This window comes from Carassius carassius, chromosome 39, assembly GCF_963082965.1.
Source record: "Carassius carassius chromosome 39, fCarCar2.1, whole genome shotgun sequence".
Classification (NCBI taxonomy): Eukaryota; Metazoa; Chordata; class Actinopteri; order Cypriniformes; family Cyprinidae; genus Carassius; species Carassius carassius.
The window spans coordinates 5,863,758-5,880,465 of record NC_081793.1 but is presented as its reverse complement, the minus strand read 5'-3'; the positions used below and the strand labels follow the sequence as shown (position 1 = coordinate 5,880,465).

General features: G+C 37.2%; 1 protein-coding gene across 1 annotated transcript in view; it reads left to right on the top strand.

The window, feature by feature from the left end:
- The window catches only part of LOC132120942 (probable JmjC domain-containing histone demethylation protein 2C), a 181,517-nt gene that overhangs the window by 71,334 nt on the left and 93,475 nt on the right, over positions 1–16,708 (top strand). Inside the window, exon 2 of the mRNA XM_059530158.1 lies at positions 14,487–14,651. Coding sequence (XP_059386141.1) covers positions 14,487–14,651 — 165 coding nt within the window. The remainder of the gene's footprint in view (positions 1–14,486; positions 14,652–16,708) is intronic.

Genomic DNA, 16,708 nt, shown 5'->3' with positions numbered 1-16,708 from the left:
TGTGAAAACATGGCATCCCTGGCAGAGCTTCAAGAGCTTGTGCTCGCGGGCATACCAGTGTTACAATTTAACTGGGGTGACCGAGTTACTGACTTTACATTGCTTCAAAATGCAATTTTTACCTACCATATTCCTATTTACGAGCATTCTGGTAGCACATGAAGGCAGCATTAGTAAAAAACAGGCAGAGACAATTGTAGCTTTAGCAACATTAGCCTTACAGAGAGCCAAGCTCTTTTGGAAAAAATATGATGCGTGATGCTTATTTTGTCTGTAGTCTGGATGTTTGCATGCCAAGCATTGGTATCGATCCCTCTTTCAGAACTCCAGTGCTGAACTGATCCTCGTTTGTGAGGCAGTTTGGTGTAAAATGTTAGCACAAATGTATAGGACTTTTCAGTTTTTTTTTCGGGACATTTCCTTGAAAAATGAAAGTTAATAACTGTGTCCTCAGAGGTCTATGGAGACTCCTATGGTCGTTGGTGCATCCCAACACACAACACTTTTAACAGCTCTTTGGCGCTGACATTTTATCTCCAGCAGCTACAGCTAGAAAACAGTAATGGCAGACCACTGTTTCTCACTCGGCTGTGTATATGCTAATAGGGCAGAGAGCGTCACAAATGGGCGGGACTTTCACTGACTGCGTCGTCTTAGTGAGAGACCTGAAACTGCTAGTGTGGAGAGACTGTTGAGGAATGATTGGGATTTTAAAACAATGAGTGGGTAGATTTTTCACATTAATAAAAGTGGTTTTTGCATTCTATGGCACCTTTAAAACGTGTCCATGCTGGCAAGGGACCTTGGTATAAGTGGGATAATCAAATGTCTTAAGTGAACGCAAACAGATGGGACAAAAAATTATATGGTCAACAGATTGGATCTATGCCTTAAGCCTCGCAGTGTAATTGAAGCCATTGTCTTCTCGACAACACTGTCCATAATATTTGGAGCTGTTCAAGAGCATTGAGCCCTGAGGCTGGATCGTTGATGCTGTATGATGAAACGGCATTGTAAACAAGAATCTGTCCTTTCTTTTTCCCCCGGGCTCTGAGGAACACAGGATTCTGCCTGGCCTATGTGAGCATGTGTAATTGTAGGAAAGTGACATGTAGAAAAGATGTGGCGGTCTATGACAGGCAGGGGAAATGCACAGGCTATAGTTTGACTGACATTAACATCTCATTTCATCATCTCCGTCCCTTCATTCATTCTCAGCTCTCTGCAAGGATGCCATCTACAAGACGAAAGCTGACTGTGTTTCTGTCCTCCACGCAGCAAAAGAAGCTTTCATCTGCATAAATCTGATAAAAGCAAAACCCCCTGAAAATATTACTAAATCCGCCTCTCTCCACCACACTGTCTCTCTCTCCTTCAGTGATTTGAAAGGCAGATTTATGTTTTTTTAAGGTTAGCAATCAGCAGTAGTAGAGCGGCGTCTGGGCCCGCAGTGATTGGACTGCAGCGGTCTGGGCCCAGCCAGTCAGGGAAGTCCTGCTGCTGTTAGTGAGGGGCAGATTTTCCAATGTACACTCTAACACGGCGCAGTGAATGATAATAACTCTACTGTCTGAAGCGGTGGGGAGGACGTGCAGACGTGCTTTTACAAGTCATTTATTGATGAAAGTGTCTTTCTGTGAGCTCTCTGAAATGTCACTGGGTTTGTTATGAGCTTGTTTTTTCTTTTTCTGTTTATACGTATGTAATCTACACATTGACTTGCACTATAAAACCACAGGTGATTCTTCATATGAAATTGTTTTTCACCAATTTTTTGTAAAAACATGCATCTCTAATGTTGTTAGTGAATTCTCTTAGAGAGATAGTTTACCAATAAATGGTCCATAAGACTTTTGTTGATCTTCAAAACACAAATTAAGATATTTTTTATGAAACATGAAAGTTGTGTCCTTCCACTAGGGCTGACATGGTTATGAAATTTGGCTGATTATAGTCTAAGAATTAATTGTAATTATGGCAATTAATTGTCTGTTTTAGGGCATCGACGATTATGATTATTATGGCAATTAATTAAATTTTTTATAGATTATTTATCATTTTTTTTATCCACATTGTTGTTTCCTTGGTTACCGCTGTAAACAGAGAAGCACCGTGCTTTCAAACACTAATTTAATATGCATTATATGGAGCTAAGAGGGACAAAATAACATCATAATGGTTCTGAAAACAGCTAGTTCTAGGACTAAGGCTCCACGATTAATTGAAATTAAATTGCAAAGGTTATAAATCGTGATTAGGCAGAAGCTGCAATTGTCATACATATCTTTCAGAGAAGCACGGTCCTATGATCAGTAGTAAATCGGCCTGAGGGTGCTGTCGCGCTGAAATTCCAAATGTGCTCCGAAGAAGAAATCCAGGAAATGCCTATTGCTGCAGCTGAATAAACAGGATTTAACTGCTTTCATTGATTCAACATGACTAATAAACACATGACTACTACAATATATGGTTTATCTGGGTTCTCCTTTTTATAATTTTTATCATAATAAAATATAAAACAATGCAATGCTAATCGACATAGCCTTTATCAATGCTTAGAATACTATTAAATATGTTATGTGCCACTCGACTGATGTTATGTTAGGAGTAAAAACATTATTAAATGTGGTGCTTTTCAATAATGCACCTGGTTTCCGATGGAGCAGCATTTACTACACCGAGCCATAGTTCACTGAGACGCTACGCAAACAGCTTTCATAAATAATAACAGAATGATTTCTTCGATTTCATTACTGCGCGATTATATCGTCTGCGATAATGAACGCATATTTTTTGTAGCTTGGCAGTGAACTATGGCTCGGTGTAGTAAATGCTGCTCCATCTGAAAGCATGTGATGGAGATTTACTACTAATCACAGAACAGGCTTTACTGACAAGATGCGCATGACAATCGCATTCGATTAATCGTGCAGCCCTAGTGCAGACCCTTCAGCAATTGGGGCATTTGCAAGTAAATAACTGTTAAATTTAAAATAAATAAAACATAGTTTTACAGCCGATTTACACATGAATGGGGCTTTCCGTGATGCTAGTAATCTATATTTTACTAACTTACTGCATGCAGAAGGTGACCCAGCTTACCTCAGCACAAAAAATCTCAACACCACCATCTAGTGGGCTGTAAAGAAATAGATTTTATTATTCTACCAAATAGCATAATAAAATAAAAATACTTGACATCTGTGTATCGATACATTATTGCTGCGGTAAATATTGCGAAACTACTACTACTAAAAGGTAGAAATGCAAAATAATAATAAGACATGCAACTATCCTGATGATAATTTTTTTGATGTGCCGTATCGATTAATGTCAGGAACCTCTTGCTACATAACTTTAACCAAATCATTCATCTGTTGTCATCATCTTTACCATAAATACTAAATACAATGTATTTCACCTTAGTTTTTCAGATGATGGTATGTCAGGACATAGGATCAGCAGGTCTAAGACAGATTCTTAAGTTTATAATCCTACATTGTATAGGCTCAAACATGTTTGCGTCACATGCAAAAATAAACATTATTGGTTCTTGCACAATGAGCAATCACTTTTAAGTTATTAAGTTAATCTTCCTTTATTTCGGAGCTGACTAATTATTAATGGATGTCTAAATTTAAACTTGATTTGCCGTGCCAGTTTTAAGGTCAATGATGTGACTCTTGCGAGTCTCATAACTTTTTGGCCAGTATAAATAAGTGAAATTACAAATATAATACAAAAACTGCAGCAGAGAATGGATTTTCAGTGTGAAAAGAACAGTGTCAACATTTGGCTTCCTGTCTTTTAGGTGTTCCACATGAGCATGAACATATGAAATATAATTGTAATTTTTGGCTGAACTATCCTTTTTCCCATGTGATGGGATGATTCTCATGCACAAGGTGAATCAGTGACAGTTTGCTGTTAGACAGGGTCGCTTCAGTTGAGTTCTTTAATGAATCCACCCAGCCATGTCTTCTCTCTGATGAGTCCAGTAAATTCACTGACCCACAGTGAGTCCAGCAGCTCGCCATGTTCCCCAGGCGTTCAGAGCAGACATAGTCCTTTTGAAAGAAAGCCAGAATGGAGAGAAAGATAAAGACTGAGCGTTCTGGCCTATGTGCTGTTAGTTGCATAGCAACCAGCTCTTACATATCGTAATGTCTGCACATTAGTTGTGTTTTTTGTATGCCTGCAAGCAGTCGCCTTAGAGATCCATGCATGTGCTTCAACATGTTCACTTCATTCAGTCCAGTACAATGACTTTACCACTGGGCTGGTTTTAAGGTGTACCGATTTTGTAAAAAAAAATATTTATTAATTTTCCCAAAACTGCTCCACAAATAAGGTGCAAAACTACACGTTTGATTGTTGTTGGATTGTCTGATGATTCTGTATAATTGACTGGTTTAGGATCACGTCCACCTGACTCCATCAGACACATTGCTTAGCAATGAATAGACATTCAAAACAAAGGATGTGACTCATAAGTTCAGGGTTCCTGGGGGTCCTTGTTTTAAATTAAGTTTGGTCACATTTAAGGTGAAGAAATGTCTTAATTAAAATTTTAAAATGGTAAATTTGAGGCCAGAAACGTAATTTATTAAACTTCAAAAGACGGTGATTTAATTTAATAAATGTAAGTTCTTCATTTTTCAGAGTCAAGATGCAGTGCTGCGGTTACAATGCAGTTTGCAATCAATGAATTCCATTAGCTTAATGTTCAGGAAGAAAGTATGGACAGTGGTTGTAAAATGCTACTTATTGCATTCATCCTCTGTAACATTGTGAAATGACATCATTTTACATTTCAGACAAAAAAACGGCAATCAAAAATAAATTGTATTATACATAATTTTCTATACATACAATTGTGTTATACATAATAATATTTCTGGGGGGGAAATGTTATTAACCATTCACATTTATTGCATCTGGCTACTTTGCTGCTAAACCTAAAACTGCTATATTATTTTTTTGAGGCATGCCTCGTGAATCTTTCCATTGCAAGGAAGTGGCATATAGCTATTATAAAAAAAGTGCTTTTTAAAGAGACTTTTAATTATGAGGGACGATGAGTCACATGCTTAAAAGCAGTTTGTTGATTCTCATGCTCAGCAGACAGATAATTTAACATGAACTGATTGTCATGACAACGGCACAGTTTCAGGTGGCTCTGATACATGTACTGCATATTTCACTACAACATTCGGTCCACATCAACATCTGAGGGAAACAGATGTTCAAACCATTAATAGAACTGAATGTTAAAAATAATCAATTTTCCCAATTTCCAACCCTATTGCACTCTCTTCAGCAGGTAATATAACCTTTCATTGTACAAAACTATCATAGAGACCTATGGATTATGCATAATCCTTAGATCATTTTTCATACATCAGCATTTGAAGTTATTGTTTCTGATGCTACAGCTCTGTTGCTCTGTTGAACTCCTTTGTTTAGGCTATAATAATTTTGTTTATAATGAATGCCATTATAATTTATGTTTGTTTTATACTTTACATTTTCATTTTTTTTGTGGAGTGAAGGGAACTAAAATGTTAATAGTGTTTGTAAACACTTTATTTACCAGTATTTTATATTATTACTGAACATAATAATAAAATGTGACTTACATCGATGCGACTGACCAGTGTTTTTTCTCTCAGCAATGCCATTTTTACCCAATGTGACTTCTATAGTCATGTCCGACTTTTTTTTCCTTAAAATATAGTCGATTTATTAACCAGGGGTTTGCATCTGCTACACAACACTCTCAACAACTCAGATGGCCACATTACAACACTTGTTTAGCAACAAGAAAATTTTCAGCCTTGTTATTTTCCATTTTTGGGCATTTCCATAGTCTTATATAAGACTTGCCTGGCCCAGCCTAACTGCTTTTCCAGACCCTAATCTAGTGGTGCAGGGTTCAGCAACCAGGCAGGCAGCTCTCATCTCCTCGAGCGTCTGACTGAATGCAGTTATGTAACACCCCTGCTGCCTGCATGAATTTGGAGTCACCCCCCCCCCCACCTCTCTCTGGTCTTGCTTTGTCTGTCTTGTCTGTGAGTTCTGCATACTGAGTTAACCCTCCGTTATCCCTGCTCTGCTTGTACAGCTGGCACCGAATCCATAATCAGATTAAATGCAGAGCCTGACATCTGATCAGTTCTGTAGGCCATGGAAGAGGCACGTGTGGTGGCTTCCTCCATCTGTATACGAGACGGGGAGGTGTCATCTGTATTCAGCGTTTCCAGATCCTTCCTGCTTTTGTTCTGCTTATTATCCAAGGTTAACCCATCCTGCTTTCATAGACTGTGCATGGGAATTCTAATGAGTCTATTGCTTTAGTGTGTCCTCATATGTGTTTTGATCAGTCTTTATAGTGAGTGTGCTCTTCCTCACACTTCTCTTGTGAAAAGGGAGTTATTCGTTTAGCAGAGATAAGTAAACCTGATCCCAGATCAAATCTGATCCCACATCAGATTTCACTGCCGTTATCCTTGTGCTTTCATCTTTACATTTCCCCTTTTCATCTGTAGTTAAACAGATGAGGTGGAATGTAAAAAAGCTCTGGCATCTTGTAGGATTTGCTGCACAACTGTGATGGTTAAGTCATGTGTTTGTTTGCCTAAAAGTATTCACTTCCTGGAACTGAAATGAAAGAAATAGTTACTTATGAAGATGTCATCCTATATTATCATGACCCTGACCAGATTGAGAATGGTTTCTTCTCAAATTTCAAAAGATTAATCAGGAACTGACTGAAAGTTATTATATGGGTTCAGAAAACTTGAAATATTTATGTACAACTTTTTAATGGTGCTTTTTGTTATTTTTGGATATAGACAGTGTCAACCATATTCAGTAGCATTGTAAAGAAAGAAAAAATTATGACATTTTTAAAAGTATTATTTTTAATAAATATAATCAGGGCTCAACATTAATGCTTGTCCGGTTGTCCCGGACAAGTGGATTTTGTGAAGGAGCAAGTGAAAGAGAATTTTACTTGCGCGACCGTACAAGTAAGCTGATCAAAATTTAAATAACAAACAATAACTAGGGCAGCACCGAAACTTTGAAGAGAAAGATTCCGATTTTATTACTTTCAGTGTAAACGGTGACTAATAATGGGTAACGTATTGCTAGTGTCATGGTCGCGTCAGTTGAGGCTCGTGCAGCCTGTCTGACTCACAGAGAAATCAAAACTATGAGCGCATCAGCACACACAGAGAAACAAACATGAACAATACTGCTGTAGAAAAAATCTAAATATTCTATCTAATATATGCAACATCACACGACCAGGAGTGATGTTTTCCTGACTTTCAGCTCGATTGCAAATGTGATATTGATTTTATATAACTTACGTTAAATAAACAAGTAATATTAAGTGACTTACATTTGAGACACATTATGGATCGTTTTTGCTCCCTTTCACAAAAAAAAAAAAAGTTCTAGAGGAAAGCCACAGCAGCACAGTCGTGCAACTCTGAGCAACACACAACAGTCTTTCATTACTAAATGATTCATTCTTGAACGAATCAATGATTCAGTGAGCCATTTATAAAAACAGTTACTTGCTTCATTTATTGAATAAATCAGCCGTTTGAACGAATCGGTTGAATCAGTGATTCACTCATTAAGACAGTGACTTGCCACCACCTACTGGTGGTTTAATGTCATATTTAAAAGTATCATTGCATTTTTCGAACATACTGTATCATATTTGTATGACAAAAAAGTAAAACATTAATCTAACAACATTATTTATGCATTTGGACAGATGGAGTTTGTTGATACTGATTTCATTTTAATAATAACCGTAGTGTCTTATTATTATAACTTAACGTATTAATCACATGTAAGAATCGACGTAAATGGAGACATGTACATTTAATCAGTTTAGGAAAATATTGTCCTTCGTAAAGTTAAAAAGTGCAACAGCAATCAATTTAAGGCAAATATCAAAAATATGCTGATTAAAATAATACCTGATAGAGCACTGATGAGACTGCTTCAGAATAAATTACATTTGTGCCAAAAAAGCTACACAAAAAAAAAACAAGTAACTTTACTCGGACAAGTGAATGATGGATTTACTTGTCTGAAGGACAAGCTCATAAGGCTTAATGTCAAGCCCTGATAATAAATGTAAACTCTAGTTTCTTAGTTGAAGTAATTGAAATATTGTGAAACGTCGGTTTACTTTGGCACAGAAGCATCAGTGCATACATGACCACTGAGCAAGAGGTGGAACAGGAATTTATGAAGAAAGGACAGACTAACCTGCTCTGATCCACTTTCTGCTACACAAACATTCATACATATGCATACACAGACTCAGAATAATAGCATGACATGATGAGATTTGTAATACTAGTCTAGTCTTGCATGCAGGAAGGTTTGATTTGTTCTTTAATCTTGCACATGAGGCTTCCTTTCCGTTCAGGTTGGTAATCAATCTGAATAACTTAGTCACTGTTAGTGAGGCGGCTTCCATCCTGCTGAAGGGCCAGAACGATACCATCTGTCTGTGTACTCATCCTCCCTCTGCTTATTTTCAGCCGAATTCTTCCAGTCATCTGCTGCATCCCTTTAGTTTGACTATGGCTTATGCCTGATTTTGTACAGTGAATATGTATGCTAATATAAATTATAAATCTGTTAATGGACTGTAATGGCAGTTTAGTAGAAATAATGATTCCTCGGATGAATAAATAACCATTTTAAGCTGTTTCAGAGCAAGTTTATACAGTAAATATTAAGATATATACATAAGGATGAAAAATATCAAATAGAATATTTTTTAGCTATATCGCCCATCTCTGAATCTGATCGTGTAAATGGGTGTTCATGCATAACTAGTAGGGCTGCACAATTTGGGCAAAAATTTGAATTATATATCACAATAATAATAATAATAATAATGTAATAATTATTAAAGAAAAATAGAAATAACATTTAAATATTACTATTGTATAATTTCACTGTACATTTAAATTACAATACTAATATTTATGGCTTCATTTCTCAATTTTCTAACATAAACCACTAAGCATTTATTTTATCAGCAACCTGCATGGTGGCCTTAAGGCAGTCACACACTGGACGAGATGCGCAGCGCTGCGTCGCACAACATTTAGAACAACTCGTACTACAACTACAACTACAACATGTCGTAGCTGGGCGACAGACGGCGAACAGTGCTGCCGGTGTGCGTACACTCATAGAAAATAATGTGTTCAAATTTTTCAATGGCGTGGTGCTATGCTGCTCTTTTCTCGACAACAGTTGGTTTATAATCACGTCTCATTACAAGTTTGGGAAAATGGTTAGTGCATGTTGCATTCCCAAAAGCACATCATATCCAAATGCACATCCAAAGAGTACACGCATAGATGACTTTATGCATAGTAGAATTTGACGTGAACAAAAAAATGCTTTGACATGCTGAAAACACTGGATCATGAGCTGTATGCACGTCAATAAACAGTGTCACACTTTACTCTCAAACACACAGTCTATATTTATTTAATAAAATTGCAGCCTTTTTTTGTTGTTGATAATTGCACTTGCCATACTTGGGATTTTGCTTTAATTGCAATGAAATATGCAGCCCTAATTACTGGTGTACTATTTGTGGCAGTGGTGTATGCCAGCCTCTCACTAATAGGGCTTGGGCGTTGTGACGTCATAACTTGGCATGGCCCCCGTGTTGATGGCCTCCTTTACTGCTACTCGGACTACTGCGCAGTGTTTAGACGTACTCCCTCTCCCTCTCATCCGTGTGTCTTAATTTGATAAATTAAAAATCTATTTCAACCATGGTAAACCGTTGCTGTATTGTGGGGTGTAACAGCGCAACATATAATCGCCATGGGGAAAATAAAATGAGAATGGATTAACTTTCCACCGCTTTCCTGCTTGAAGGCGCGACCACGGAGACCATAACATCTGAATATTCATTTATATAGCTTAAGTCAACATTGAAAATAAGGGAAATTTCCCGGGTTACTCATCCAAAATACGAGAAATTTCAACATTCATCTTTCTGTTGCTCTCCCTCTGCTGACATAAAAAAATTCGTACTACAAGACTGCTGCATTAACTAATGTTAAGCGATTTGTGAAGCTAGGTCTGACATGACTGCTTACAGATTGGCATGAACTCGTGCTCTCACAACAACCACGCTATCTTAAAAAGCCCAACATCACGCCAAGGTTGCTTTCAAGTAAGCAAAACAATGCTTTGAAAACATCTGTTCGCTGGAATGGCAAGGAGTAGCAACAGGACAATGGCACAGAGACTTGACAGGTCCGATTGAAGGGCTAACGGGATATTTTACAGGAAAATATTCAAACGGGAAGAGAGCGGGAAAGTGTTGACAGCTACTAACTACACTTTTGAAACACAGTTAAAAGTCCATGTGTAAATGGTTTTTAGCACTAACAGTTACTAAACTAGCAGCTAGGTAGAGCGCAGCTTACCTTTGTCCGGATTACTGTATAGTGTTTGCCGGCTTTATGATCTGCAACTCCTGAATCCATCTATTTGTGAACTGTACATGAGACTCCAATGACTTATAGCTTCGGAACTATTCTGAAGTGTAGGCGCTCACAAAACAAACAAGGTAGCCGAAGATATCTGTAATGCAAAATTGTGGCAGCAAGTCGTCGTCGGTACTCCACTATTTGTTGGGAATTTCATATGGATCCGAACCGTTAATAGTGCTGATTTTGTCCACATACCGGTCTCTGGCATCCCTATTTAGCGTATCCCTATAAATCCCACAACCTTTTCGCGATTTTAACATCTTTTTTCTTTCTCCCAACTCTGCTTCTTCTCGTTCAACTTGCTGTATGTTTATATTCGCGACTCGCGAGGCTATCAACATGGCTGCCACGTCCCAGAATGCAACGCGGCGCTCAAGCCCTATACCAGAACCTCAGGCCTACAGGTCACTGCCTGAATAACCAGCATAAGAAGTAACTGTGCCCTACACACACACTCATTATGGCCCTCTGCCCCATGTCAATTTTTAATGAGAGTGAATTTTTCATCTAGCCAGCTGCGGAGAATCAACTTAGAGGGTTGCTTCAGCAGAAACACAATATGAAGTTAATGTTTCATTCTAAAACAGTGAGAGGGCGAATGAGGGAAGCCATCCTCTATAATCCCTGCTGTGAAGGGGATTATGGGAGGGAGGGGTCAGCAAGACGGGGGGAGGGGAGAGGAGAAGCCTCGGTCACGTGTCACTACAGGAATGAAGGCTGGACTTTACATGCCTACACACACACACACACACACACACACACACAGAGGTGGTGTTTAAAAATGTAGTAAGCTGACTAGCCATTTTTGGCCTTCACAGACTTCAAATGTTTATATTGGTCATTTTGGAGGTGGGGAGATAAGTAGCAATAATATATGTTACTTTTAATGAATAGGTTTATAGGTTATAGGAATGATTAACAGAAAAACAATGTTGAAGTTACATATTAAAAATAAGGCAAAAGGGGGTTTTCACAGCAAGGGCATAGAAGAACCATTTTGTGTTTTTAACTATGAAGAACTTTTTGTTAATGGCAAAGTTTCCTTGGATGTTAAAAGTTCTTCATGGAACCATAGATGCCAATAAAACTTGTAAAAAAAATGTCTATATCCCGAAGCAGCAGTCAGCAGATTTACACAATATGAGGTAATTATCTTGTAGCAATGATATTCATCAGAAACCCAAATAAAATGAGATGCATTGTGAAAATACAATATCCAAGCTGGACAACATCCCAGTTTGGCCAGGATTAAATTTGACTAATCATCACTATTGCTATTGCTTATACTTGGGCTTTGCGCTGTTTGTGCGATAATAGATATTTAATTGTGGATGTTTTGTCATTTATTTATTTATTTTCGACAATTTACCTTACTTTTTTGATCTACTGCTCAAAGCTTTTTTTTTTTTTTTTAAATATGGACTTAATTAATAAGCAGCATTTAAAATGGCTGATTTTAGTCTTTTGTTGTTTATTTTGAATTTATTGTTGATGAAATGGTATATGGCTTTAAATTGATCTTAATATTGGTGCAGCTTTAAATGATAGTTCAAATTGTATGTCTTGTTGAGTAGAGGTGTGATAATAATTTTCAAATGATCAGACTGATTCCTTAGACCTGCATTGCAGGAGGGTGTCTGACTTGGAGCCGGTATATGGATGTTTGCACCAAGCACGATAACTATAACTATAAATATTTATTTTTATGATCATAAGAGCAGCAGACAAAAAACTTCAGCATGTGCTTATAATTAACAAAGGTATCGTGTGTTGGTGTGGATGCTAATGTAGTTATCCTCATAGTTATCTTTTTTGGTGTGAAAAAGGCCTTTAAGAAATGGCCAGAGTGCCAAGCTACTTGTGCACATGCAAGCTCCATTCAACTTGTTTATGTGATAAATTGTTTTGTTTTTATTCATTCATTGGTCGTTGGGTTACTCTATAAAACAGCACTGTGTTATTATTGTTGATAGGGGTAGTGGGATAGGACATTGCTTCAAGCAATGCTTTAGAATTGGCTTTTTTCTTTAGCTTAGCCTACACATAACAGAGGGGTCCAGATGTGAAATCTGTCCTGACAGGTCTGTTTTTCACTCTTCTTAAGACACTCATTAGATCCTCACAACCCTAGTCATGGTGAGAAAACCACAAGAGGCAGAGTCAGTGAATCATTTCTGGTATGAATCCACATTATGAAACCAGCTCCTGTTACTGCACGTTGCTCAGCACTGGGGTTGTGCAATGTGCTCTCGGCTGACTCACTCACACTGATGATTCCCACAGCTCTCAGCTCTAGATCTGTGTGTTTCAAATCATCAGCTGGACACTTTCTGTACACACTTTAAAAATGTTGAGCGCAGGATTGTATTTGTCAACAGATGTTGTCCAGTGCAGGAGCAATTTTTCCAGTTTGAATACAGACTCAAAAATAGTACCAAAACCTCAGGCTTATTTTTTGGAAACCAGTTCTCCAGCCTATCACGCTATGCCCACCTTACACACACACATGGGGAAAGAGGAGACTTTGACAGACCAGAAACATGCTGTTGTTATGACATGCTGCGTATGTTGAAAACATCAGCAGCTCAAACATGTTCTCCCTCTTGTCTCACAGACACACAAAAGTCCTGCTTTGAATCAAATAACCATGGGTTGTTTCACAGTTGAGGACAAGAATGGGGCCAAGATGTGGTTTTAGTCCTGTGACTGTGAGAAAGGCTGGACATTCAGTTGGTCTGCAGTGACCATGTCTGTCCATGAAATCAAACCAAAATGAGGTCATTTAAGGTCACTGAGGTTTTATTGCTGTGAAATTACACTGAAAATTATTACTGAAGTGTTAACTGTAATTGTTGTTTGAGCACCAAATACCCAGTGAGATTTAAAGTTAATATTTCAATAATTGAATGGCATATTCACATATTCTTGGTTATCTGTATCGGTTAATGGTCAAATGACATGCAGGTTAATAGATTTAAAAAAAAATAAGTTTTTAGTAAGTGTTTTATTTATACCTTGACTTTAAAATAGACTTAAACATTGTAGTTATGATTGTGTCTCAGTCACATTACTTTTACACTGGAGTTTTAGAAATTCAATCAAACTGAATAACAATAATTACTATTATTATTTAATCATTATGTTTTAATTCTAAAAATGAAAAAAAATGTTAATGTGTAAATAAAGTAAACCCAGCACATGTTGTACATTAAACTCTCAGCACATGCAGAGATAGAATTCACTGCATTTAAAATTCAGTAGATGAACACAGTGGTGCACTTCACCCTGAAACGCAGCACATCAAGCTAAACAGTTCTTTAATTAAATTGCAGCCACTGATTTGAAAATCACACTAAGCTACATGATCATTATGTAGCCTACTAATTTTTTTATTTTACATTCTATATAATTATTTAATCCATTTTTAATCAGATCTTGAACCCCATACAGTTGTGATGTCTCATTTGGGAAACACTGCACTAATGAATCGTCATTAATGTGGAAGCACTTGGAATTTTTTTTTACTGCAGTCTAAAATTTTGGTATTGTAACAACCTTATTTTTTAGAATACTAATTTTGTCAACTCTAAATTTATTCACGCAAACTGTCTGGTAAATATTAGTTGGGCTTCAAAATTTCATCAGCAAACAACATCAAGGCTGAAATTGTATATCAATTACTACATGTTGTACAAAGCTTGATCTGGCACAACACTTACCCAGGGCTAGTTCTGGATCTTGACGCTTCACTCATTAAAGTTCAGTGCAGTGGGTAACTTTGATGTGAATCACGTGAAAGTCCTTAATGTTCCACATCAACACTTTTCCCACACCCTTTGTATAGCCTTGTATAGCTTGAGGTTAACGTGGGCTCTACACGATGAGTGCTCAGATCGTAAACCCTTTTCTTTGCTCTTTCTGCAGGTGTACGTTGAGTTTGACGACCTCGAGTGGGATAAGCGTGAGTGGGTCAAGGTGAACGAAGACTTCCAGATCTTTCTGCTGGAACATCAGCTGGTTTGGGCCAAAAGGAAGGAGGGTGCCCAGCTGCAAGGAACAAAAGCCAAGCAGATCCAGTGGCCAGCTCTGGTGAGTCATTCCTACCAAGATCTTTGAGTCAGAGATGCGCTGTGCGCTGTGCGTTGAGCTGCAGCTGTGGAGTATTTAAAGTGGAACAAAAGCTCTGCGGAGGCAATAAAACAGGATCTTTTATGTTGCTGAGATGATTTGGGGTTTGGATGTCTCTCAGATCAACGGCTCACATCTGACAATAAGATCATTATTTGTTTAGAAGGCTTGCTGAAAAACCCCCGGAAAATAACAGAGGGTTTGACATCCTTTATAAGAGACGGAAAGGCAGTGAGCAAGAATTGTAAATGTTTCATGGCTCACACTGTTTGATTATGTAACGTGAGCAGCAGCACAGCGCCATCTGAGCCAGGCACACACGATAAAAGAGTTCAAAGAGAAAACCTAGTATGGCACACAGGACGGTTGTCATAGCGCCCACACATGCACAGACCGACGACCCAGCAAATGTCATAATGCACTTAGGCACACTGAAAACTTGTGAGCCACTTGCTGAGCAACCAGGAAGTTTTTCATATGCATGACATTTGCTAGGCATGTGTGTGTTTTTTTTCCTTATAAAATTTTAAAAACATAAGCATCTATTCTATTCCTGCTGTTTTTTAAATGGATTTTAATTAAGGTATAAGGTACAAGAGGTTGTTATATTGTGAATTTAGTCTAAGCTAAAGGGTGCTGTAAGGCACGACAGACAGCAGCATGACTGCATGACTGCAGCAATGCAGATGAAGTGGTTACTTCATAATAACAAAATCAAGGAAATATTTTCATTAAAACATTATTTTGTTTTGTAAATGTGTGAAAAAAAATTACTCTAGTCTTCAGTGTCACATGAATATATATATATATATATATATATATATATATATATATATAACAAATAAACATGCCTATACAAGATATTTTTACTTAATTAAGAAAACAAAAGAAAAACAAGTAGCCTAGTATGCAGTTTTGGTTCATTTTGTGCTGCGCAAAAGGAAACAGACAGCAGAAAGTGGAATCCTATTTTTCTTTAGGCCTATTTTACAAAACCACAAAGATTAGTTTTTTTATTGTGAATGTATATAAATAAAACAAACCTTTTACAATGCTGATGATCTTTATGACTAAAAGGAGTAGTTGCTTCCACTGTGAGAAGAAAAATGCCACATGCGCGCACACGGTTAAGCATTACTACCTTGACAATGCAGCCTGTTCATTATCATAATAAAATACAGTCAGTCAGACATATGGTAGAAAACACACTGCTTAGTTTAAATATGTAGTAAAATGTGTGCCACTAAGCATTATCACCGTACCGCCATGATGTCATGTAAAACATTTTGTTTCATATGGATATTGGAATGCGAGTGAGGTACATAATAAATAATATTTTAGCATTCAAATACATTGCAAATTCAGAAACATTTGATTTTGTGTCGAATGAGAGACCCAATGTTGGATTCAGTTTCGCTTTAGCCTAAATTAATTTTTCATTTATATCTTCTTATATTTTTAATTCTTGTTCTTTTCTAAATAGGCTACTGTTAAATTGAAATGTTTTGTTGTGGAGTGAGGAGAACTAATATAGATCATTTACATTTAAATTTATTCATTTAGCTGACGCTTTTATCTAAAGCGACTTACAATTGCTATATATGTCAGAGGTCGCACACCTCTGGAGCAACTAGGGGTTAAGTGTTTTGCTTAGGGACACATTGGTGTCACACAGTGGATTCGAACGCGGGTCTCTCATGCCAAAGGCATGTGTCTTATCCACTGCACCAACACCACCACAGAAAAAAAATTAATGACTTTTTGAACTGTTTAACTGATTGTATTAATTGGTCAAAATTCTCATAGTCGGTTAACCAGTTAAAATGAGCATCCCTAATAGAGATAAATTAAATTTTAAAATATATTGAAACTGTTATTTTAATAATAATATATTTGAAAATATAATATTTTGAATATTCAGTCAAATAACTGCAGCTAAAATGAGCAAGAGAGACTTTTTTAAAAAAACATTAAAAAGTCTTAATGATTCCAAACTTTGACAGGTACAGTAAACAGTG